General features: G+C 37.2%; 1 protein-coding gene and 1 non-coding gene across 2 annotated transcripts in view; both read right to left on the bottom strand.

Moving 5' to 3' along the window:
- SCG3 (secretogranin III) overlaps positions 1–23,429 on the bottom strand; it is a 44,728-nt gene extending 21,299 nt beyond the window's left edge. The window contains exons 1-10 of the mRNA XM_090270602.1: positions 23,022–23,429; positions 22,300–22,352; positions 21,774–21,819; positions 21,463–21,678; positions 15,039–15,181; positions 14,119–14,268; positions 11,744–11,921; positions 9,197–9,313; positions 5,935–6,018; positions 5,044–5,175 (exon numbers count right to left, since the gene is read on the bottom strand). Of these exons, the coding sequence (XP_090126728.1) occupies positions 5,044–5,175; positions 5,935–6,018; positions 9,197–9,313; positions 11,744–11,921; positions 14,119–14,268; positions 15,039–15,181; positions 21,463–21,678; positions 21,774–21,819; positions 22,300–22,352; positions 23,022–23,112 (1,210 nt within the window). The 5' untranslated portion in view covers positions 23,113–23,429. The remainder of the gene's footprint in view (positions 1–5,043; positions 5,176–5,934; positions 6,019–9,196; positions 9,314–11,743; positions 11,922–14,118; positions 14,269–15,038; positions 15,182–21,462; positions 21,679–21,773; positions 21,820–22,299; positions 22,353–23,021) is intronic.
- Positions 23,430–26,416: 2,987 nt separating this feature from the next.
- Positions 26,417–26,523, bottom strand: LOC150016484 (U6 spliceosomal RNA). The gene has a single exon (XR_016510135.1). It is a non-coding gene; the product is annotated as a U6 spliceosomal RNA (small nuclear RNA).
- Between the last annotated feature and the right edge of the window lie 240 nt (positions 26,524–26,763).

Raw genomic sequence — 26,763 nt, 5'->3', positions numbered from 1 at the left:
CACAGAGCTTTATTAAATTAACATTATTATTCCCACCTCACCCATGAGGAAACTAAGGCTCAGAGAGGCTAAGTTACATGTGTATGGGGACACAGCTGAGTAAGGTTCAGAGACTAGTCTTGAACCGAATGAGCCTCTAATAAGTGGAGATGGGTAAAATCTACCTTTTAGACCAATAAGGTAGTGGTTCTCAGACTTAGATGCACATTAGGATTGTCTTTTGAAGATTCACCCCTTAATTTACAAATAAGCAAAAATCCCAATACCCAGACCATTCCTTCCCTATACCAATTAAGCCAGAACATCTCCAGGTAGGGACCAAGAACCTTTTTTTAAATTTTTTTTTTACAAACAATCCTGAGATGATTTCCATGTGGAGTAAAGTTTGGAAGCCACTGCCACTGGTATTGGACCTCCACACATTTACTGGAGCACGGTGACAACAGTGTTAAAATCAGGTGTTCCTCTGCTCTTGGAGAGAAGCAGCTAGTTGCAATTTACATTTCCTCTTCCCAGGAGCTGCAAAGCAAATCTATTATTTACACAGTGTGCACTGAAAACCCATGAGAGTCCACTTTGGAAAGTTGGCTATTTTTTTCAAATTATTTTAGCTTCCTTTGGAAAAAATAGCTCATGGCTGAGGTAATACGGCGCATGTTTTAGAACATATGCTGAAGCAGATGGGAAGAGGGCCAGGGTCAAGAGGCAGCCCTGCTTTTCTGGCTGTTCTGCTTTCAGCACTGCAGAAGAAATATCCTTTTTGATACATGAATTTGTCCTGACCCTTATATGGTATTCTGATCAGCACCCCTTAAAAATTGTAGAAATCAATAGAGTTAACCTATTGAATACTGGATATACTAAAGATATCAAATCTTCTAAAAGAGTGGTTATAAACATTAAGTTTAATAGGTGATGCTTAAAATTCATAGAGGGGGAAAGATTATATGACTATAATTTTGAGCTGCAACAAGCAAAGCAATTAATACTGGTATCACGGATGCCAACATGGGCCCCAGAGCCATTCAATTCAAGAATTTCTGCACAATGATGACATTTTATATGTTGAAAATATGCAGCATGGAATTCTGGGATGAGCACTGAATGGGGTCAAGGGACATGAGTTCAAGGCTCAGCTCTGTCACTCTTCAGCTATGAGATCTTGGACGAGTCACTTCATCTTCTGGGCCTTGGTTTGTTTACTTATTTGTAAATTAAGGGGTGAATCTTAAAAAGACAGTTCATGGTTTTTACATACGGGAAGAAATTCTCCTCTGTTGTCCTTGGAAAACCTGTGTTGATGGTAGGTCTCTGTGTTTGTACTTAGCTTTTGGGACACTTGCTGACTCACAGGGGAGAAAACTGGATTCGCTATTTTTGGACACTTCTAGCAAAATGCTTTGGGACTTGAATAAAAGCATGAATTTCCTCCTCTTATGTTGCTATAAAAATAAGAAGATCCACATGAGTTAGTCAATTTATCAACCTATTCATTAAGCAGGCTACCTTCTCTTTTTGGGTTCTGTAAAGGTATGGAAATGATAGGATATTTAGGTTAAACCCAATTTCATTACCTGGCTATAAACTTGACAAATGGTAGCACTGGGATGAGTATCATAATGTTTATCTCATCCACTGGATGATTTTTTTAAAACAAAGATTTGCAGTGACTCATAAAACAGAAGAGAGTGAATAAATATAAACTGGCAAAAAAAGAGCATGCTTAGGTCATGGAATAAAGTTTTAAATTATTTTTCTTTGCTCTCCAGAGGGCAATTTGAAAAATTAAGCAACTTTATAGATATGCTTAAAATTATAATAAATTCAATTTCAATGGCACATCCCTAAATTTAGAAATAATTATTGAATCATTCAAATACCTGCACCAATTTGAAATCAATATTTTAAAATATTCTTAATGTGAGTCCCTGTAGAAAGCAAGAGTTTAAATAGTTTAACTAAACAATATTCAAAGGTGAATGTGTCATTTTTCATCATTAGTAATTAAATTGGATTTTTTTACATTGTCTGCCTGAAATGAGATGCTTGTAAGCATACTCTGTACGTTGAAGAATGATATAAATGTATGGCATTATTATTATTATTATTATTATTATTATTATTCCACAAAGACCCAACATATGCTTGGCATGGTTAATAAATAGGTGCTGTCATACCTCACATTGTAAGACCAAAAACAGACTCCCGACAGACATTCCTGTCAATGTGTTTTGCTTATAATTAATACCTTAAGTGGTTTTAGCTAGGCCATTACCTCATCCCTCGCTGTGCTCTGTAATGTCCTCCAACTTTCTCTCTGAAGGGAGCCTATTTTACAAACTCCTGATTCATCAATAAGGGATGTGACTTTTGTTACACTTGCCCTCACGTGGGTTAAAAACTATTCTGAGGTCATTTCAAAGCTTGCTTGAGTCCTTAAAGTCAGGCAAAGGCTCTTATATTCCTTCTGTAGCTCTACTTCCTGAACACAGTGCCAGGCAGGCCACTGGAATAAATGTTTACTTGTTGCTGAATAAATGTCTCAGAAAACCCAATGAACCCTGCCTTTGCCCACATGAATGCTTTTGTTTTTCTGCCTAAAACAGGTGTTTCCTCAGTGGGTTTTATAACAGAGAAGCAAAATAGTGAAAATAAAGCAACTGTAAATACAAAGGTATATATCATAATATGTACTGTGAGGGGCTTAATACTTTTTTTCCCAAAAAATGTTTGTCCTTGGCTTAGAGCTCAGTTTGGTATTTTCTCAACTGTGCTAGAATCACTTTTCCTTATCCCAGAGTAATAGGGGTCAGGAGTAGCATGAATAAATTAAATCTCTGAATAATGAGTCCCAAGTCCCTACTCTCTTTTTAATGTTTCAGGGGAGCCATTACGCAGAGTAACACTAAATGGATGGAGTTTTACTCTCCTCTCTCCCCCTTATAATCTGATGGAAATCTGAATGAGGAAAAAAATCTAACCCCCTCATTAGTCTCCAAACACTCTCATTGTAAATGGGCAATGGAAGCAATAGTAGGCTACCAAGAATCAACTCCTTCATATTCCTATTTAGCATAATATTTCCCCAAAACAAGCAAAGAAACTGTCAGCACCCGTTCCTAGGAATATTTGCACAGTGACATAAGGTGTTGTTTTAGGTACCAGACCTGCTGCCTCAGCAAGTCACAGGACCTAGATGATTGTTTGCTGTGTTCCAGGGAAATGCATTCACTGCACGTGGGTTGCTTGCAGGGGAGATGATTTGGATGTACTGGATTTCTGTTGGGATGAGCTGTAGTGCTTTGTGCTGCCCAATTTCTGGCTCTCTGTTTCAGGCCAGAGGACCACCCTTTTCCTGGTTAGCTACCTTAGAAGTTACCACTCATCCTCTATGTCATACCCATTAGGATGGCCGCCATGAAAAAATAGAAAATAAAAGTGTTGGTGAAGATGTAGAGAAATTAGAACACTTGTACACTGATGATCGAAATGTAAAAGGGTGCAGTTGCTATGGAAACAGTACAGATTTCCTTAAAAATTAAAAATAAATTATAATATGATTTGGCAATTCACTTCTGGAATATTCCCTCTAAAATTGAATATAGGATCTCAAGGAGATATTTGCACACCCACATTCACAGCTGCATTATTCACAATATCCAAAAGGTAGAAGCAACCCAAGTGTCCACAGACAAATGGATGGATAAATAAAATGTATATACTTACAATAAAATATCATTCAGCCTTAAACAGGAAGGAAATTCTGACATATGCCACAATATTGATGAACCTTGAGGATATTATGCTAAGTGAAATAAGCTTATCACAAAAGAACAAATACTATAAGATTCTACTTATATGAGGTACCTAAATTAGTCAAATTCAGAGACAGAAAGTCGAATGGTGGTTGCCTGGGGCGGGGGAAGGCTGGGAAATGAGTAGAGTGTGTTTTCAGATGATAAATTAGCGGAGTGTCATGACCACTCCCCAAGAAAGAGCAGCAACCCACTCCTTCAGCTCTCAGGGGAAATAACCTCTAACTGACCCTACAATGAGACACTGATGAGACATAGGTAAAGTTCCAAATATACCAAAGAGGTCAACATACCATAGTGACAGAAAAATAAGGCAGGCTCATGCCATCTGTTCACAATTTCTGATTAAAAACAAACAAACACTGAATTTCAGAAAAAGGATATCTATCTGAGAGATGGGATTGTAAATTTTCAATGATCTAACTAGCACACTTTTAATAAATGGGGCTTGAACCACTGGACTATGCAACCAGATCCTATACCCTGACCTGAAATCAAAGGATAAACAATGTAGAACTTGGGGCCTCACAAGGTCTTTTTCTTTCAGGGTGTGGCCAAGTTCCCAAAATCCTAGGAAGATGTAAATTTTGTGACATGCAGACTTATTAAGGCAGAGTAAAAACTGGACCTCAGGAATAGATAAGAATAAAAACATAAGTTTTATAATTATTGAATTAGTTTAATGTATTTTTTTTGTCTTTTAAAATATTTAGATTATTTAAGGAAATATGATATATCTGATTATGATTTTTAATCAAATGTTTAAAAGTGTCTGGTTGCAATCACTGTGAACAATTTAAAATGTTTTCTTTGTTAAATCCATAAATTTTGATGGCTTTGTTGAATAAGTAGTATGTGACTATTAGAGAAGTATCAACAATTGCATTTAAAGAAATATTGCTTAATAAATACCTAAGATTATAAATTGGACATTAAACAATGCACAAATGGTCATGAGTATTCCTCTCCAAACACAAAAATGCATCGGACACTAAAGACCATCAAAAGGATAAAACCAATCTGCCATCCCAGTAGACTCAAGAACATTATATTAAAAAAAAAAAAGATTGCTATTCAAATAAAGATACTACATGCCCAATCTCTTCTATACAGATGGCATTAATTTCTCTGATTTGGTGGGGCTTGACTTTTAGATCACTCTTCTAGGTGTGGTGAAAGTTTTTGCTTCCTCAATTTCACTACCAACCCAGAGCTGTCAATTTCATACCTTTTGGCTCATCTGTTTTTCCTCTTGGGTTATCATCTTTTGTGGAATCCTTCAAGGTTCCATATTCCTTTTCCATCTTAGCTGCTTCTTGCTTGGTACTATCTGTTTCTTCATGACTCTGCACTGATGGCTCTGTAATCAGATTGGGCACTGATGTTATAACCCTACTCCCTATCTATTAATTAGTTCCTAATGTAGAAATAAACTCTATTGAAAAGGTACAGTTTGAGCTCAGGGTTTTTTTGTTTGTTTGTTTTTAGCTGAAAGAGATCTTAATGATTACTCCAACTCCCTCCTCCCATTTCACAGAAGAGGAAACTGAGGCACAGAGAGGCGAGAGATGCCAAGGTCACCTACTGTGTTAGTAGAAGAGCTGGACCAACCCACCAGCTTTCTGGATTTTGGTTTAATGTTCTTTCTCTTCTGCCACACTGTATCATTAGAGCATAGATTATTTTCCTTACTTTAATTAACACAGGCAATCAGTGGGGTATGTCAGATCCTAAAGTAAATTTGAGTCTTGATTTCAAATGAAAATAAATCTATAGTTGCCCAATCTCTTCTTTATGTCATATTTTTGAAGGACAGTTTATTATTCAAAGAAGCACTTGAGAATTTGGGACTGTAGCAGTTGTTTGGGGCTATGGCCACCCCCTAAGAATCTTCAGTAAAGGTGTACATTGATTTTCAGTGTCTCCTGGTATCAGGTTTCTGTGCTGAGACTAGCCACAAAATAACCAAGGTTGTAGCTACTTAAACCTATGACTGTATTTCAGATGTTAAAACTTCAAAAAATCTATAATTCTTTATCAATGCTTACTGAAGTTCATTATTTATCACTCAAAAGGGTTGTTGTGCTAAAAGCTAGAAAAATCATTAAATAAATCATACCTGGGAAAAGCTTGCCTATATTATCAGTAAAATTTTTTTCTAGCTTGTTCTTGGTCTGAAGAGCAATTGTTTCATCCAAGTTTTCTGGAGGGAAGAGGGGAAGAAATATAATTTTAGTTTCTGAAAGATGATATCAAACTTCTACTAAAAATGTTTAAATTTCACCAGAAATATCACAATAGCAATTCCACAATGTTAACATTGACGCTTTGATGTAGATTTTATTTCCAGGAATCATAGACTCTCAGGGTAAAAAAAGAATACTATTTGAGATCCTCAAGTTAAGCCTCTGACTCAGTTCCCATCCATATTTTTGTGGCCACTGCTAGAACCTGCCCAGGGTTGAAACCTCTGATGGGTACCTGTGGTTTGGGTTTCTCAACACCTTCTGGTCACTACACCTTGATTTTCCTTTGGAGAACCCAGACCTCTCCCACTTTCAGCACATTTGGCTCAAGCAGAGGCTGAATTATCCACACTTGGCTCTTCAGGGTCTTCTACCGTCTGGGCTACAGGGATTGGTTCAAAGAGAAGAGCATGACTCAAGCCAGGCCAGTGAGATTCAATGCTAAAACCACTGGGAGAAAGAGGCCTCTTCCTTCTAGGACTGTTGTGCTGTGACGATGTGAGATTAGAGTCATGCTAGCCATCTTGCTCCTATGAGGAAATAGCCTGTCTGGAATGAATTAGCATATCGAATGGTAGAGCTGTGAGATGCAGAGGGATAGATTCCTCACACTATTGGAAGTCAGACCACCCCCAACCCTAGACTTTTAGTAACACAGGGCAATTAAATTTTCTTTTTGTTTAAGCCAAAGAGTTGGAGTTCCATCATTTAGGGTCCCTATTCTTATCAAGATGAAAGTTGTATCCTTGTCTTTGTTCTGACTTTGCCCTTTGGAGTAACATATAGGTGTTACTAGACATGAATCTAGACTGTAACTACCTTGAGGTACACAATGCATTAAAATTCACACTCTTTGTATTCAGTTATTCAACCAGCCACATATTCATCTCACTAATAGGACAGGGTGTTTTTTTTCCTTTTTTATTTGATTTTATTTTTTTTGTACACAAGCATTTATTTGCAGTTAATAGGTAAAGAACACATTATTACCTTGTATTATTTCTCCCCAAGTAAACTCCTCCTTCCATACTACCCCATGCTTCTTTTGAGAAGAAAACCAGTATATTCTGTTGAGTGATGCATTCTGTTTTATCCCAGAAAATATTTTGGTATATTTCCTTCCAACTTTCTATACACACATTCATTTTTTTAACACAGAGGTTGGGGTCACAGTTTAAATGGCTTTAAGTATTCAATAGCATATCATGGACTTTCCTCCAGTCATTAACCCTTACAAACAATATTCACTGAGTAGAGGGGAACAAAGGGAAAAGAAATTGGGACAATTGTAACAGCATAATCAATAAAGCCTATTTAAAAAAAAGAGTAATGTTTAAATAGTTTATCATAACAGTAACTAAATAATTTATTTTAGATATACCTCTCTTATGGATTATCTAGGTTTTTCCCATTGTTTTGTTCCTATAAACCAGTGCTGTCCAGTTGAACTTTCTGCAATAATGAAAATATTTCTTTCTTTTTTGTTTAGTATGTTAGCCACCAGGTACATGTGGCAATTGAGCACTTAAAAGGTGCCTAGTGTAAATGAAAAACTAGATTTTAAATTTTGTTTAATTTTGGTTATTTTCCATTTTAATAGCAACCTGTGGTTAATGGCTACCATACTGGACAGCAGAGCCATAAACAGTAGTGGGAATATCTACCTTGTACACAAACCTTGTGGCATTTTCTAATTTGTTTCAGTAGGATAAATGACTAAAGTGTGGAAGTTCTGAGTAAGGGAGTGTTGATATAAAACAATGATTGGTTTGAAACAATGTTTTTGATCTATTGTTAAGTGAGTAAGTATGCCACAAAGCACTGTGTGTATAACTTGAATATATTTTTTGTTAAATAAAGAAAAAAATGGTATAGGTATACATGTGTGCCTGTGCGAGCACACACACACACACACACACACAGAAAATATCTGGAAAGACTTACACCAAAATGTTACATCATTTCTGGTATTAGGAGTGATTTTTTATTTCCTTTTCTGCATTGAATGATTTTAAAAAATAAACATGCTATTTTATAATAAAAAAAATAGTAAAACTCTTTTTATGTAGAAAAAATGGAGTTCATGCAGAATAATTCTAGATTACTTTGTTCTATGAGATTTTCTCTTCTGTTTATTTCTCCCTCCCTCACCAGAGATCAGAATAAAGGGCTGTGAAGTCATCTTGCCCGAAGGACATCAGGGATGAATGGTATTTTTGATTAACTAAACCAAACAGGAAAATAAGACTTTAAAACAACAACTTACATGCAGTTTCAAAAAATGTCCAAGCTTATTTATAAATTTCCAGGAATTAAGGATAGAAAATTTTTTTTTCTGTAAAGGGCCAGAGAGTTAATATTTTTGGCTTTTTGGGCCACATGGTCTCAGCTACTCAATTCTTCCATTGTATCACAAAAGCAGCTATAGATACTAAAATAAACATGAATGGTTATGTTGCAATAAAACTTCACTTACTAACACTGAAATATGAGTTTTACATCACTTTCTCCTGTTACAAAATACTAGTCTTCTTTCGAATTTTTCCAACTGCTTGAAAATGTAAAAGCCATTCTTAGCTTGTGTGCTATACAAAAATAGGTGATGCACCAGAATTGGTCCAGGGGCAGCAGTTTACTGGTCCTGTTTTAGATAACAAAGCCCTTTATTTTACAGATGCAAAAACTGAGGCATTTGCCTTCAATCACATGACAAAGTTGGTCTGAGACAGAACTTCTGGTGCCCACTCCAGTGCTCTTTCCTCCTTATCGCACACAGACCTCACTGGTTAAAGTCAAGACTCTTTTAGTCCTGATCATTCAAATCCAATTGAAAAAAAGATCCAATTTTAATAAAATTGTCTCCATCATGGAGATTATTAGAAAATGTTAGCAAGACAAAATATAACAAAGGTGAAATGTTGGTTCTCAAACTGGATCAATAATGATTAAAAATGGAAAACTTTTTGTTAATATTATTTGTATGTATTCTCAAGCGGGGCAATTCTGGTTACCCAGATGATTCAGGCTATTTTGGCATAAATGATCAGGTTAGCGAAGTAATTATTGCCAAATCCCTAACTCACTTTAGGTGATGAAAACTAACTACAGTAAAAACAAAACAGATAGGACTCTCACCAAGGTAGGAAACCCCTTCTTCTGGAGATACTGTGCCATACTTGACCATCATCTTCACAAAGTCAATCAGCGTTTTCATGATAGTAATCAGTGTTTCTTTCTCTTTCGCTTCTTTTTCTACATAAAAAGACAAAATATTTTTTTTAAAAAACTAGGAGTATAGCTTCACCTTTCAATGTCAGTTTATGAAGTATAGCATCTTATTGAAATATTTCTCCCTACATTTATACCTAAAACCACTTAAATTTAATTTACAAAAAGCAGAAGACTTGATTGGGACAAGGTAGAGGTATACTAAACTTTTCTAGAAATGGACAATTATAACCTTTCAAAAAATATTTACTTTCATCTGAAATACTTTATTAGTGGAGTAGATAATAGAGACAGTTATGACCAGAGATTATATGAACTCAAAAGGAAAGTGAAAAGATTGGTGACCCAACAACTTTTCTCTACTCAGGCTGTACATTTTTGAGGGCAAAAACAACCTGCTTTCATTAAGTAAAAATATACATGTATCTTTATTTTTTAAATGTAAGGTTTATCTTTTAACAGTAGTATATATTACTTTCTATACTTTATTTGAAAGAATATATGTATACAGTAAAAGTATTTCAATAGTACAGAAGTAAATAAGAGTCAAACTAACATTCACTTCCACCCCCAGCTCCTGCGCCCTATGGCAACCACTAGTAAGAGTTTCTTGGGAAGTCTTCGTATTTGACACAGTGTTCTGCATCTTGATACAACAAGATGGACAATGATTTCACAGGAGGTCAGTAGATGTTATTAATTCTAAAAGCAGAAAGAAATCTATTTCCCTTTTTGAAGAAAAAACTAAGATGCTAGAGAGCTCATTTTCCCTGTTATTTTAGCTGATATGAAGGATTTTCTCTACATACTTCTAGCCTTTTCTTCCATCTTTTTATCCTCCCCACACATGAGGTTAGTAGCCAATAGACATTGGTCTACATTTCTCTACCAATGGATACTGGAAATCTTTCTTTTTTCCACAGCCCTGGAACAGTAGAAGGCAAAGACATGAGAAAAGCACCTGATCTGCAGACTAACTATCCTGGAATTGGCTGTTTCAAGAGGTAGGTTGAGGAGCAAGAGCAAGTAAGCCCACTGTGGGATCTCATCATACTAAGCTACATTCTACAGCATACTCTGGATCAGTTTCAGGGATACTTTGGTTCTCTATCTACTTTATTATTTCTTGGTTGGTTCAGATCTTGGGTGAGAAAGATGAGTACTATCAAAGACCTCACTCAGTGTACGTATTTAAATTAAAAGTCTACAAAAATAAAGGCAATATGGAATAGGGTCAGAGAAATGAAAAGATTAAAAATAAATAGAATGAGGAACATTCCATACAATAGACTCTTTAAAATACCATAAAAGTCACAAGGTTGGGAGAGAGAAAAGGTAGGAGAAGAGGTGTGGGGAGAGACCTTGAAAAGGGGCTGGTAAATAACTTCAGCCATCCTTTTACTTGTTCAAGGCCATGTTTATATAAATATTTGGTATCATGCTGATGCCCTTCACTGACAAGAAGTGAGTCACCAGGATGACAGAGGTTCTGAGCTGGGCATCTGCCAACCAATGTGGCAAGACGGCTCAAAAGGAACCCTCAAGATTACAAACCCTGCAGACACCATCTGAGGGACTGGTGTCATCTGGTCAATGTCTGAATTGACATTGAAAGCTTACACTAAGGTCACTTCTTGGGGAAATATTGTTACAATTACAGAAACTTTTATTACAAATGTTCGATCTGAGATTGAATCTTGAAATAGGAAGAGGAAGAGCCACTGAGGTCGTGCAGGGCGTCTGTCTGGACAGTAACAACAACAGAAACTTTGTCCAATAGTATCCTCCTTACATATTAAACAAAAGTAAACAGGAACTGAAATATCAGTTAACTTATTTTGGTACACATATAAAAGAGCAAGACACATTAAGGACTTTGTTTTTTAAAACACATATCATTTTCCAAGTGTGTTTGGGCTCCTCATAATCCTTTAGTCCAATGTTTATTTTACTGTAACTCATTTGAAAGCTGAAGCTAAAAATATCTAAAAAGCAAAATTCTGAATCATTTAAAAAATAATACTTTATGGTTCACATACTCTTCCCACTAAGAGAGGGAAATTAATAAAGGCTTTAAAAAATATTTGCAATAAGAGTTGAGGCGGAACTGTATCAGACTGGGACACTGGTTCATCTATACTCCTGTCCAAGGTTCACTCCAGAGCTACAAAGGTAGCACATGATCAATAATTGTTTGTTGAACAAATAAATGAGCCCTCCGTTACCAAGAAGATTAAATTGTCCAGAAACTCCACCTTTCCTGATTACCCTTTCCTAAATATTTCCATGATTAGTACAGTACTTTAGAAAAAATTGATGTCAACTATTTTCCCCAATGCCACAATATATGTCATCGAAGATTACATTTGGAAACTGAAAACAGGAAGAGCAAACCACCCACATATTTCCTGGAACTACTGTTTCTGTTCCACATGGTCAGTAAACAGTTTTTACCTGAATCAATACTTTTCAGTAGTGCATAGAAGTTTGGGAAATATTGCAGTTCTTCAAAGTTGTCTTCACTGTAGGTTTTAGTTCTCCTTTCCAAGCCATTTGTCAAGGTTAAGGTGTTAGATACTGTTTCATCATTTTCTCCATTAGCAAAACCATCTTGAATTGCTGCCATTGGAGTCTCCAGTGGGAATTTAAAAATCAATAAAAAATGAACATGTTAGAACGAATGACACTCCAGCTTGATTCTTTCCTCTATGTGCCCTTTGCCTGCCCTCCAAGATCAAACTAGAAACATGGAGAAGTCATTGGGACAGAGACTGAAGACCTTGGATCCTATTCAGGTGAGGATTAGGGAATTTCTAGGTTTCTGCTCCATCAGCTCTCATGAGTGTCTCCTGGTAAAACTGCCTTTCACCCAGGGTTGGGGGTGGGGGTGGGGGTTAAGACTGAGTTCACAGACCCTACTAAGAAAGATGGTGCAAAGTATAGGAAAATTTGCCAGAATACCTAACACAGTAGAGCAGTCACACCATGGAGATTTCTGGGTAACACTTTAAGGGCTGCCTAGAAGGGTGCACAAGACTCTTTTTCCTAGACCTGATCCATCCCCAGCATTCCTCATATTAGTGATCCAGTCTCCATTCAGTGAACTAGACAGAAATTTATAAGCTTTTTTCTTTTCTTTCTCTTCCCCTTCTTTCATTCAATCCAGCAGTAGCCCTTTCGGCTTTACTTTCAAAATCTTGTACATTTCTCTTTTTTTCCTTACTCAACTCTAGTCTGAGATGCCTTTATCTCTTACCTTTTAAATGCTCCACCACCCATGTTCAATCTATTCCTGATACTGCATTTTCCATATTTGTAACCATAGTTGTCTTAAAAAAAAAAACTAATCATGTAACTCCTTTGCTTATACCCCTTCAGTGTTTTTCCATCATTATGATAAAGGTCAGAATCCATACCTGGCTCATAATGCCCTGCCTGTTCTGGCCTGAGTCCACCTCCCCAGTCTCACCTCTCATTGCTCTCCCTCCATGTGTCAGCCACACTGTGCTTGTTTTAGTTACTTGGATACTCCACACATCCTTCTTTACATGCTGATCTCATGGTCACAAGTTAACTTCTATTCACCTTCAGCTTTTAGCACAAGTCACTTTCTCAGGGAAGCCTTCCTTGAGTCTAAGTTCAGGACAGGTTCCTTTTTTTATAAGAGCTCATAGAACCATGTTTCTTTCCTCTGAGCACTTAATGCAGTTTTAATTAAAATACATGACTGTTTGAAGACCATCTACCTCTTCCATTAGATCTTAAGCTTCTTGAGAGCTTTATATCCCAAGTGCTTGTACATAGTTGGTACCTCAATAAATGGTTATTAAAAGAATATTTAATTTGCATTTTATTTACATTGATGCACTTAGATAACATGAGTAAACAGGTGGAGAATATGGGCATTTTAGAGATGGGAAATAAAGAGTACATAATTGGAGTGAAAAATAGTGAAAATAGTTATGTCAGTTTCAGTTCAGACTGGTCAGCTCGAGTGAAAGTCATGAGTTCTTTGATAAAGCTAGAAAGTTTTTTTTACAGTGGATATATCTTCCAAAACTTTAAAAAGATGGAAGCTGATGGATATTGAAAGTAGGGTGAAAAAAGAGAGGTTTTAGACCACCTAGTAATAAAAAACCAGACCTAATTTATGTATTCTAGCCTCCTCTAAAACAGGAGTATATAAGCTTATAGTTGTTTTCCCTGTATTTGGGATAGAATGTTGAAGGGGTTGAGAAGCCATGGGGTCTGGGTGCTCTGGTGGAGAAAGTCAAAGAAGAGATGAGTAGTTTGATATCTTCCTATCATTAGCTCCATCTAGAGTTTAAAAGAGAATTCAAGGAGGAGACAAAGATTTCAGCAGCTTGGCTGCGATTAAAGAAGACATAAAGAGACAAGGGCTCCAGCAAGGAGAAGGAAGAATGAATGACTGTTTTAAGTAAAGGATACCAAAAAGAGCCGTGAAATATTTAACTTCATTACACTAGGATTATACAAATAGTTGTTAGGTGAAATAACCATTTTACATAATATTAAGTGTTATTACACTGCAGAGTATAAGATTAACCTTTATTTGTAATATAATACCATACATATCTCTAAATCATTTTCAAAGTAGAGTTCGTTTATGTCTTTTAACTTATTGGTATTTCATGAATATTTAAGTGGGCTAAAAATGTCACATACCCCAAATCTTCTTTGGCACCAAGCAAGTTATTAATTACATACAGATTGTATTAATTATATACAAATACGAGTATACACACACACACTCATGTCCGTGCATACACATGTACACAGCATACTCAGGCACATTCACATACACATACCACTTTCTCTGGTATTTTTCCAGCCTGACTCTCAGTCTTGCTTGTGGGTTTATGGAGTTTCTCCTCATAATTGTTGGCTTCCTTAGAGATTAATTTTTGTAAAACGTCTGCTACTTCATCTTCCAGTGTGTGTGCCTGGCTGTCTGTGATCTGTTATAAAAGAGTCAAAACATATGTAAATGTTATTTGCATTTTTATGGTAAAAAATCTAGACTAAACTCTGTAGTTGAACACATTTTTAGAAGATAAGAGTATGAGTATCTTCTGATCCCTCTTCTGGACAACCCTTGTTTGTGCCTCCATACATGTAGGTCTTCCCAGTGACTCACCAGCACCCTAGGAAGAAGTGTCTTTGCTCTCACCATGCAAGTAGTCAGTCTTGTCTGTTGGGATCCACAGAACACTTACTGTGAGACACACCTGGATATCTCAATCCTCAGCTGCAAGTCATGGTCAGGTAACCTTGAACCCTACAAATTTAGCACCTTTCTAAAGCCTGCCAGGGTTATGTAGGGCTAGGGAGCCAAGCTGCAGCAGGGTCAAATTGGATTTCTTAGTTTCCCAAATATTGCATGCTTTTGTTCATGTTATTTCCTTCTCACCTCACACATGTCCTTTACTTAAGCTGGTTAAATCCTAACCATCCTTCTAAGCTCACTTCAAACACCTCCTTCTCTGAAGCTTGATCCATCCTCTGGCAAATGAAACTGGCTTTATGGTCCTTACGCAGCTTCCATTATGTTCATGTGTGTACTTGTCTAATTCCTCTGATAGACTACAAATTTCTAGAGGGAAAGAATGGTGCCTAGTATAACGTAGATGCATTATATACATTTGGCTACTTGAATCAAATGACTTGGCTTCTTAGCATATTCCAAACTGTACTAAGAATTTGGTTTCTTCTCATGCACACGACTCACTAGGCCAAGATTCAGGAGTTTAGAAACGATCTTGTCAAATACTCCTCTGTCATTTTCCTCGTAAATCCTGGTAGCAATTTTCTGCACAATGTCTTCAGCGGTTAAAGGAGTTCCGTCTAGCTGATGAAGGCCATCTGGATCATCTAGACAGAGCAATCACAATTTCACAGTATGGTGAAAACACAGATCTGTTTCTTGGATGGTATTAAATTTCTAACCGATACCTTGCTCTTGTATACTTAGATATATTTTGAATATATTTATAGTGGTGCTTGGTTTGAAATAAAGTTTGACTTCAAGTGAAGAACATGGGATGACAGCAGAAATTCTGAAAGCCTGTTATGTGATTATAAGAGGCAGGAAAATCTGAAGTCAACACAAAAGGACTCTCTATTTTATTATTACTAATAATACAAACAATATTATATTTTTATTTTTATAGTATGCTGTATTCATCTAGTATGCCATATTGTTTAAAGCACTGTTCTATATATTATATAATGATATTCCACTTCAATGCAAGGAGTAGATTAGAGTGTCTACACATGTACTTCATTTGTAGGTAAATTCCTGGGCCGAAAGTTGCAGAACCTGCCTCATACCCAGAATCAGAGTGTACTGAAGATTTTATGACTTACCTGGAAGAAATGTTTACTTCTAAGTGAACATGTACCAGAGTGCCTTTATATAAAGCAGCTTAATGTGACAAGCCTCTTTCTACAGAGAATAGGGAACTTATTTTATGCACCTAGAATTTAAACTTTTAAAATGTGACAACAGATTTGCACAAAGCAGAATGTAAATCTGTGTAAATCTCTGCAGAGAAGATTGCAAATATGTATCCTTGGCTTTCCTGGGAATATTTTGGCAGCACTACTTCAGGGAAGGGAGGATTCAATAGGGCTTGCGGCAGGAAGTATTGTACCTCATCCATGGAGAACTCCCAGGAGTCAATTGGTCTTTTCCAATCTATGTCACATGAAGCGGGGTATTCATAAGTGCAAAGTTACAAGGCACTTAACTCCCCTTGTCACCTCTAGGCAAATTGGAAAAACGAGAATTTTAGCCCCAGTGATACATCTTGTTATCTAAGTATCCTTGGATCGCTGTAGAGGAATATACTAAGGGTAGCTATTTCATGGGATTGTGAGAAGGAGATGAAATAAGATGTAAAAGCACCTGTTCAATTGCAAAGTATTATGTGAAAGTTAATTTCATCTTAATATAACAGATAGTGGATTTGTACCTGAAATCAAGGAACTGCAATTATCTTCTAGAGAAAATAAACATTGAATCTCTGGCCAAATTTCACCCAAATAATTTTGACCATATTCACTTAAAGAAGTAAGAACCTAGTATTTCTATTCTGATTCTGTCCTTTTCTTCCAGGATTTCTGGGGATTCAAAAAACAATTTTGTCCATGGTCTTTCCAGATTCTATGGAGATGGAAGTATATGCCGCCTCAGGCAGACTATTTTCTTGTTGTTTGGAAAGAATCTGAGGAAACTAAGTAGGGGGATTATGCCCAGAGGACTGGAAGTTTTCTGCCAGCATATTGGGATTGTTGAGCTGTCAACAGCTCCGTGAACTCTGATCCCTTTGAGCCCTGTGAACCAGTATGACTTGTGAACACAAAAGCCCAACAAAAATTCTGTAAAATCAGTTCCCCTCCTGGCTGACTGAAAATTGGGTTCATCATTTGATATTTTTTGTTTGTTTTTCAGGAGCAGAGACCCATTATCAGTTAAGTCTGATTTTTTCCCATTTGTGGGTTGCAGGTCAGACTCTTGGGAAGAGGTGGAGCAGAAACTGCCCTGGTCCATGTAGAGGTGGAAGAATGTATTTCCCTTCCCACTTATCCCTCAGGCTCTGGAAAAAAAGTCTACTGATAGTCTTCCTTTTTTGATCCTGAGGGATAAGGGGGAAGGGAAATAAATAACGGAGATGACTGTTTTTCAGTTCATTTACTTCACAACAGGGAGATCATTAGCAACACTCAAGAAATAGCCTCTTTCCTCTGCTGCACTGCTGTATTGTCTTGAACCAGGAGCTTATGCCTCCCTGAGCAGAGCTTTGCTAGATGAGGTTAATAATGGAACTCTTGGGCCTTGCTCCTTACCTTCCACTGATTTCCCCTGCCTTCTCTAAAATGGACAGAATTACTCAGAATGACTTCTCTAATGCTCATGAAGGGGTAGTTCACCTTCCTGTATAGATCATCAAGGGGAAGCCAAACATGAGTCCAACATTTATACCTTTTTCAAAAGGGTCATGTTCTGCCTGATTACATTTTGCCCAGTTACATTTTGAGTCTCCAGCATCTATATAGCACTTGACATTACTTGCTTAATACATTTTTGTAGAAGTCTTAATGTGGGCCAAAACTGGAAATAAGAGTGTTGAATAGTTTAGGCATGGTCCCTGAGTGCACAGAGCTTATTGTCCAGTTCAATGATTTTCAACTGCTCTTCCAGAAGAATTTTTAAAACATGCAATACCTGCGTTGCTCAAGTTAGTGATCAGATCAGAAACAGATCTGTGCCTGTGCCTGAATGTACAACCAGTCTGACCAAAAATTCAGTCAAACACACGTTAGACTATTTTTTTAAATTAAATCAAACAGTCAGTTCAAAGTTAAATCTTTATTGTATGCAGCTATGCCCAGTGCCTATTTCTGGCCAAAATGTTTTAGGTTAAAACATAGAATTCAAGAAAAAAATTTCCTAAGTAGTATGTGATATAAAATGTGTCAAAATATAAACCATCTCTACCTCCCTATTACATACATAACATACTTCTGAAAACTCCTCAGGCTGTGATATCCTATACAACTAAAATTTAACTGGCAGTTGTTTTCTGGTAAAGATAGCATAATTCTCTTGTGGCCATGGTGCAGAATAAGGACATATAAGAAAATCTGCAATCACTCTTAAGTTCTAGTATTTAGGACGGCAAACACACTTTCCCTCAATGCCTAGATGAATAGTTCATTTATTCCCTCATGTATCTTTGATTTGTTCATTCATTCATTTATCAATTCATGGAATGAATTCATTACTATCCGGACACTTCATGTTCTCATGAAGTTTTCAGTTTAGTTTAGGAGAAAGAGATAAATCACAAGTAGTCACACTTAGTAATGTGAAATTACAAACTGCATTAAGTGCCATGAAGGAAAGGAACAAGGTTTTTATCAGATCAAGTGTGCTAGATGAACCCAGAGAAGTAAAGAGGAACCATCCATGCAGGGCTGGTTTTTATCCCGAGAGAAATGGGAATCTATTAATGAATTTTTATGCAAAAGAGTGACATATTTGTGTGTTGAAGAGATCACCTGGGCTGTTACATGAATAACGTGTTGGAGAGGGGCAGAGTGGATGCTGGAAGTTCCATTAGAAGATTTTGCTGAATTCAAGTGAGATGTGATTAGAGATTGGTGATTAAAAATAGAAAAGAATGCATAGCAACAGTGATCCTGAGAAAGAAGAATAAAGTTGGAGGAATCATGCTACCTAATATTAAACTATACTATAAGGGCACGCTAATCAAAACAACATGGTGTTGGCATAAAAACAGACACATAAATCAATGGAACAGAATAGAGAGCTCAGAACTAAACCCTTTATAGCCAATTAATATTCGACAGAGGAAGTAAGCACATACAGTGGGCTAAAGATAGTTCATTCAATAAATGGTGTTGGGAAAATTGGACAGATACATGCAGAAAAATGAAATTAGACCATCTTCTTACACCACATACAAGAATAAATTAAAAATGGATCAAAGACTTAAATGTTAAACCCAAAACCATAAAAATCATAGAAAAAAACATAGGCAGCAAAATCTAAGGCATTGTTTGTAGCAATATTTTATCAGGTATAACTCCCCAGGCAAGGGAAACAAGAGAAAAAAATAAACAAATGGGACTACATCAAACTAAAAAGTTTTGCACAGCAAAGGAAATCATCAACAAAATAAAAAGACAACCCACAGAATGGGAGAACATATTTGCTGAAACATCTGATAAGGGGTTAATATCCAAAATATATAAAGAATTTACAAAACTCAACACCAAAAAATCAACCCAATTAAAAAATGAGCAAAGGACCTGAATAAACACTTCTCCAAAGAGGACATATAGCTGGCCAATAGGCATATGAAAAGATGCTCAATGTCATATTACTAATCATTAGAGATATGCAAAATAAAGCCAAAATGAGATATCATCTTACACCTGTCAGAATAGCCATCATCAATAAATCAACAAGCAACAAATGCTTGTGAGAATGTGGGGAGAGGGAACTCTTTTGTGCTGTTGGTGGGAATGCAGACTGGGCAGCCACTGTGGAAAGCAGTATGGAGATACCTCAAAAAATTAAAAATGGATCTGCCTTTTGACCCAGCAATCCCACTTCTGGGAATACATCTGAAGAAACCCAAAACACTAATTTTAAAGAACATAAGCAACCCTATGTTCATTGCACCATTATTTACAATCACCAAGATATGGAAGCAGCCCCAGTGTCCACCAATAGATGAGAGGATAAAACACCTATGGGACATTTACACAATGGAATACTACTCAGCTGTAAAAAAGAAGAAAATTTTACCCTTTGCAACAGTATGGATGGACCTAGAGAACATTATGCTAAGTGAAATAAGCCAGTCAGAGGAAGACAAATACCATATGGTTTCACTCATATTTGGAATATAATGAACAAACTGAAATAACAAGGAAAATGGGGACAGACTCATAGCTGGAGAGCAGGATATCAGCTAGTGGTGGCAACGGGTGAGATGGTGAGGGATTGAACAAAAAAGTAAAAGGACACATGGACCTGGACAACAATGTGGTAATTGCGGAGGTTAGGGGGGAGTGGGGTATAAGGGGACTAAATGGTAATGGAAAAAATACAATGAAGATTACATTTTAAAAAAGAAATAGAAAAAAAATGGACAGATATGCGATATGAAATTGATAAGATTGGTGAATTACAATTTGAGAGGTGAGGAAAAAGAGAAATAATTTGATTCTCAGATTTCTGTCTTGGAAAACTGCATGGCCCTGGCTGGTGTGGTTCAGTTGGTTGGGTGTCATTCCACAAAGCAAAAGGTCGCTGGTTTGATTCCCAGTCAGGGCACATGCCTAGGTTGTGGGCTTGGTCCCTTGTCAGGGCATGTGAGAGAAGCAACCGATCAATGTTTCTCTCTCACATCAATGTTTCTCTCCTTCTCTTCTTCTCTCTCTTTCCCTCTCTCTAGAGAATAAATAAATAAAGTCTTAAAAAAAAACAAAAAGAAAAATTGTATAAGTAGTAGGGCTAGGTTGTAAGGTGTACAGATATTTTGAGATTAATCTTGGCCATGTTAAGTTTGAGGTGCTTCTGAGACTTCTAAGACAAGATATTAAGTAGGTAGACTGACATATATATCTATATACCAAGGTCTGTCTGGAAAAACTTCAGCCATTTTTAATATAACAAAGACAATTTACGTGACATCACCTGAGTGATTTGATGTTTTCCAAAAAAACTCTGCAGGGGATGATGTGTGAGCAGGTGCATTGTCATGATGAAGCTGCTAATCACCAGTTGCCCATAGCTGCGGCCTTCTGAATCATCTGAATAGTTTTGGCGGAGGAATGTTCAAGCATAACGTAAAATGTGATGCAGATTCATTACTCTACTCATTCAGTCATTTTGAACGTGATGGCCACATAGTACACATGCTCACGCAACTGCATCTACCACCCCACTGACTAGTACAGTGAAGTCATCACTGATCACGCATGTGCATTCCAGCCCACTCTCCTTGGCTACCAGGTTATAGCAATGTCACGCAAACTGTTCTCATTATATTAACAATGTCTGGACTTTTTCTGGACTGACCTCATATATATCTGTATGTATGTATGCGTCTACGTATCTATCTACAGCTCAGACAAGTCTAGACTAGTGATATGTGAGATGAGGATATAGATGGTAAGTGAAGCCAAGGAAAGTTTAGAATGACCTAAGGAGAAAGGCTATAGCTAGAAAGAGAACCCTGAAAAGGGAGTAATGAGTATTTCACCTTTGGGAATGGGGTATTTTGTTGATTTATTTATTTGAGAATTATAATATTTTCTTGGTACAAATAGTTAAAATATTAAATATTAAACAGCATAAAATATAGCTAGTAGATTTAAAATTTTTTCAAAGTATCAGTAAAAGGACCTCTAATGAAAAAATAAAATCTGTACTTATGTGGAGCTGGGGCTTTGTACATTGTCAGTAAAATTGGGCTTTTTCTCAGTTTTGGAACTGACTAATAGAGGATTATGAGTATATAAGATAGATTTTTTAAAATATAGTACTTTCTCCTAATCCAAAATGGGAAACTCCAAATTAGACAAAATAGGCAGCAATTTTTTTTCTCATTTACCTTGAAATTTATGATCCAGTCCACTCTTAGTTGAATCATAATCATCAATTAGTCTTCGGTTTTTGGTTGAATCAACATCTTCCACGTTCAATTTATTATCATATGGAGAGCTTCTGATGGATTGTCTTTCTTTCTCAGTTTTTTCCTTTTCTGTTATCGCTTTTAGCAGGTTCAAGTTATCAACAAAGGAATAATTGCTTTCACCTGGCTTGTTTTCTGAAAGAAAAGCCCCCAAACCCCCAAAATCCATTTTAGTTAAGATTCTCATAGCCTATATCACTTAAATAAACATTAATATAATTTCTTTTTACCTGGAGGGTATATATTTTTTATCTTGTCTGCTTCTGCTTCAGCAATCTGTGAAACAAACAGGAGATAGACCTGGTTTTAAATCATTGCTCCATCACTTACCAAATATGACAGCTAAATGATTTAATCTGCATGGAATGTAGTTTTCTTTTTTGTAAAATGTAGATAATTTCTATATCAAAAAATTGTCACAAGGATTAAATGAGATAAATTAAAGGGCAGATGGTCTATAACCACTAATCCCCTTCTCCTACAATATTGGTGAAAAGCAAATCTCTGATAAATTAAGCAGTCTTACAACAGAGTGGATGTGATGTGGCCCTTACTGGGTTTTATACAATCAGCTCTATGTATTATACAGATATTACATAGATATTATGAAAATTATATTTTCCATCCTATTTTCTGTCAATTTATCATTAATCTCCTGAAGTTTGTGAATTCAAAATGGCTAAAATGTTGTAGCATAATTACATTATAGTAATTAAAATAAATAGAAATAGCATTTTAATTTTATTTTTGACATACCTGTTCATTCAGAGGTCTTTCTGCACTTAATTCTCTATTACGTACAGGTTTGTCTAGAATAAACACACAGATATAAATTTAATTGTGCATTGGAAAGACATGATATGTCTCATATGAAATAAAATCTTTATAAAGAAAAACAAATATTAGGAGATATATTTTGGATAACTGTGAAACAAAAATTAGTGAAGGTTATTAAAATTATACAATAACAATGACCATCATGTTACCTTCCTTATTGTCCCGAGTTAATAGAATTACACTTTTTTTTTTCTGACCAAAATCTAACATAGAGTTCTAACACTTGGCTCACCAGCTGTTTTCAACTAGGCAGAGCATAATTTGGATTAGTATTGTAAGCACATTTAAAGCTTTTATCGTACACTGTGCCTGTTATGAATAGAGTATCTAAGAGAGATTGTAAGACAACTAGGGGGAAAAAACCCCCCCCACACACAAAAAAAACCCAGGCCACTTAATTAGGCAGGAAAGCCACCCCTCCCAATTTCAAAATAAAATATTTCAAAACAATTCAGATTATTGCTCTATCATACAAAAAGTGAGGGAGATCTGTCTTTAAATTCAAACTGATTTGTCTGTCAATATGCACGGATATGATCTGATCAGAAAACGAGGCAAGGTGATTTACAGCTCATGTATTATGCCAAGCTTTACCTTTCGTGGCGAATAAAAGGTAGGTTGTGAGGAAAGTGGCCACGTACCTTGGCTGCCTTCCGGTTTGGGGAAAGAGTGAATTGGGCTGCTGTGGACCACCAACACCAGAATCCAAGTGCCGGTCCACAGGAACCCCATTCTTCCACTCTTGGCTTCAGAAACAGCCTGGCGCCGGGGTCCCGGAGCTGTAGCTTTTGTTATGAATGAAAAAGAGGAGTAAAAACAGGAAGAGCTAGGAGGGCGGGTGCGGGGAGGAACAGTGGTGGGAACTCTCCCGTGGGTGGAGCTCCACGCGGCTCCGGAGGGTAGGGATTCGGAAGGCTCAGGGCCCTCTGGGTCAGGTCTTCAGGTGCGGGAGAGCGCTGTCCGCCCTCCGGGTGCTGAAGTTCCTGTGCCGAGGAGCCGGCCGCGGATTAGCTAGGGCGTAGCCTTACTCCCTCTCTCTCCTTGAAAGGAAGTGAGGAAGGAAGCGCATGCTCCCTGCAAGGGAGAGGCGGGAAAGGATGGCGTCAGCGACTCCAACGCTACTCCAATCTCCTGGGAAAGGGAGGGGGGAGGGGTGACAGATGGGCTAGCGTACTTTCTGTGCCGCAGTCCCAGGGCTGCTCCTGCACTCATGGTCACCTGGATCGCCGTAAACTTGGACATCATTGTGGTAATTCCCCAAGTAAACGCTACCTCAAGGACTAAATGCCTTCTCTGCCCGTGCACCTGTCAAGGAAAGCTAGGTAACCGGTGTGAAGGGTTCTGCTTTGGGACTATTCTAGGATATCTGCTCCAGAATCCCTTTCCATTCCACCTTCTGTTAAAAGGTAGATATAATCCTCAGAAAACCCTGCCTTTTGTGATTTGGTTGACATATCAAGCGTCTCTTGGTGCTCTTTTTGTGTCTCAGCTCTGTGGAGTCTTTTAAATTGGGAAATTCAAGAAACATTCTTTCAAATAGAGTGCTGCAACACATTCTCACTCTCCTAGATGCTGAAACAAAACAGAGACACACACACAGAGCGAGAGACAAAGAGGGAGAGAGAGAAGAAAAGAGAAAGGAAAGGGAGGGAAGGAAAGGAACGGAAAGAAATCATTGCCTGTTTCCCTAAGAGTGAATATCCTCATCAGTCCTGGGTAGGTGGGCAGCAAGGACCAGTTTTACTCTATAATTTCCTATTCTCACCAAGAGGAACAGCTACCTCTTTCCCACCACCACCAAAAAGTAAACAACAGCAACAACAAAAACATCTGCACTTCTGTAAAATTCTTCCCCAGGGATTAATTTTGCCTAAAAATCTGGTTATTCCAGGGGACCTTGAAGAGAGGGGTAGTGATGAAAAGAATTTCACATCATAATTAGGTCAAGGATATGCTTCCTATGTTCTGAAAATATTCCCAGAAACCCAAGATTATTATATAATAAAAGACTTTTAAAGATGAAAGCAAGCAACACTAATGTGAGCAGGGTGCTGAGTAAGCTCTTTAGTCTCATTTTTAAAGAGTGCTTGGACACTTTCCTTTGGACTGTCGCATGCTGGGAACCAGTCTGAATAATGATGAAAGGAGAAGAATTCAGCACAATCAGGCCTTTGATTTATGCACCCCTGATTTTCAAGGAGCAAGTCAGTCATTCAAGTACCTAAAAACAAATGAACAAACTGACAAACAAATCTCCCTCCTTCTGGAGGTTTTTGAGTTTGGAAATCACTCAAATACTTCCTTTAAGAATCTAAAGAGTACTTTTAAAAATTGATTATGCTATTACAGTTGTCCCAATTTTTCTCCCTTTGTCCCCTTCCACCCAGCATGCCCCTACTCTCTCCAGCAATTCCCTTTCCTTAGTTCATGTCTATGGGTCATGCATGTAAGCTCTTTGGCAACTCCATTTCTATACTTGCTCTTACCATCCCCCTGCCTATTCTGTAACCACCAATTTGTACTTCCTTAATCCCTTCCCCTTCTTTCCCATTCCCCTAGACCCTTGTCCCCACTGACCACCACCCCAATGCTCTCCATTTCTATGGTTTTGTTTCTGTTCTGCTTGTTTGCTTAGTTTGTTTTTTAGATTCAATTGTTGATAGTTATATATTTATTGCCAGTTTAATGTTCATACTTCTATCGTCTTCTTTTTCTTGGATAAGCCCTTCAACATTTTATATAATATAGTTTGGTGATGATGAACTCATTTACCTTTACCTTGTCTGTGAAGCACTTTATTTCTCTTTAATTCTAAGTAATAGCTTTGCTGGATAGAGTAATCTAGGTTGTGTGTCCTTGCTTTTTATCTCTTTGAATACTTCTTGCCAATCCCTTCTAGCCTGCAAAGTTTCTTTCAATAAATCAGCTGACAGTCTTATGGGAACCCTTTTGTAGGTAATTACCTGCTTTTCTCTTGTTGCTTGTAAGATTCTCTCTATATCTTTAACCTTCGGCACTTTAATTATGATATGTTTTGGAGTGGGCCTCTTTACAGCCATCTTGTTGGGGGCTCTCTGAGGTTCCCAGGCTTGCATGTCTACGTCCTTCACCAAATTAGGGAAATTTTCTTTCATTATTTTTTTCAAATAGATTTCCAATTTCTTGCTCTTTCTCTTCTCCTTCTGGCACCCATATGTGTGACTGTTGGGCCTCTTGAAGTTGTCTAAGAGTTTGCCTACACTATCCTCAATTTTTGGATTCTTTTTTCTTCTTGTTGTTCTGATTGGTTGTTTTTGCTTCCTTATGTTCCAAATAATTTATTTGATTCTCAGCTTCAGCCACTCTACTGTTGTTTCCCTGTGAATTGCTCTTTATTTTAATTAATGAATCTTTCATTTCTGACTGGATTGTTTTTATGCTGTTGAGGTCCTCACTAAGTTCCTTGAGTATCCTTATAACCAGTATTTTGAACTCTGCATCTGCTTATATCCCTTTTGTTTATCTCTTTTTTTGGAGTTTTGATCTGATCTTTTATTTGAGCCATGTTTCTTTGTCTCCTTCATTTTAGCAGCCTCCCCGTGTTTGTTTCTATGTATTAGGTAGAGATGCTATGACTCTGTAACTTGGTAGCATGGCCTAATGTAGTAGGTGTCCTGTAGGGTCCAGTGGCATAACCTCCCCTGTCACCTAAGCTGAGTACTTGAGGTGCACCCTATGTGTGGGCTGAGTACACTCTCCTCTTGTAGTTGAGCCTTAATTGCTGTCGGCAGGTCAATGGGAGGGGTTTACCCAGGCCAGTCAGCTGCAAGGACTGTCTGTAACCACTTACCAGCAACCTCCACCCCCTGAGGAGGATCACATACTATGCCCAGTGAGCTGAATGCTGCTTGCGTAGGTATCAACATGCACATGGATTGATTGTAGTTTGCTCATTCATTAGTGAAGATGCCTTTTGAGCTGAAACTTGAAGATATATTTGAAAGATGTTCTTATTTATTATAAAAAATATTGTTATATTAGTTATTACATGTTTTTTAAAAATATGGAATGCTTCACAAATGTGCATGACATCCTTGTGCAGGAGCCATGCTAATCTTCCCTGTATTATTCCAATTTTAGTATATGTGCTGTTGAAGTGAGCACTATTGCATATTTTATTATTAAAACATTTCAAACACAAAAGTAGAGGAAATATTGAAATGTACCCCCTTGAATTCACTACCCAACTTCAATAATCATTAACTCATAATAATTATTTTTATTTTATATTTCCAACCACTTTGCACCCCCTCAATGGATTATTTACCCATAAAAATCCCAAACTTCATATCATTTCATCCAAAAGTATGTCAGCATGTTTACTTAAAAGATAAGGATTCTGTT

This window comes from Furipterus horrens, unplaced genomic scaffold (genome assembly GCF_987537825.1).
Source record: "Furipterus horrens unplaced genomic scaffold, mFurHor1.1.pri manual_scaffold_3, whole genome shotgun sequence".
Lineage (NCBI taxonomy): Eukaryota > Metazoa > Chordata > Mammalia > Chiroptera > Furipteridae > Furipterus > Furipterus horrens.
The sequence above is the reverse complement of the archived record's forward strand: the minus strand, read 5'-3'. Positions and strand labels throughout refer to the sequence as shown.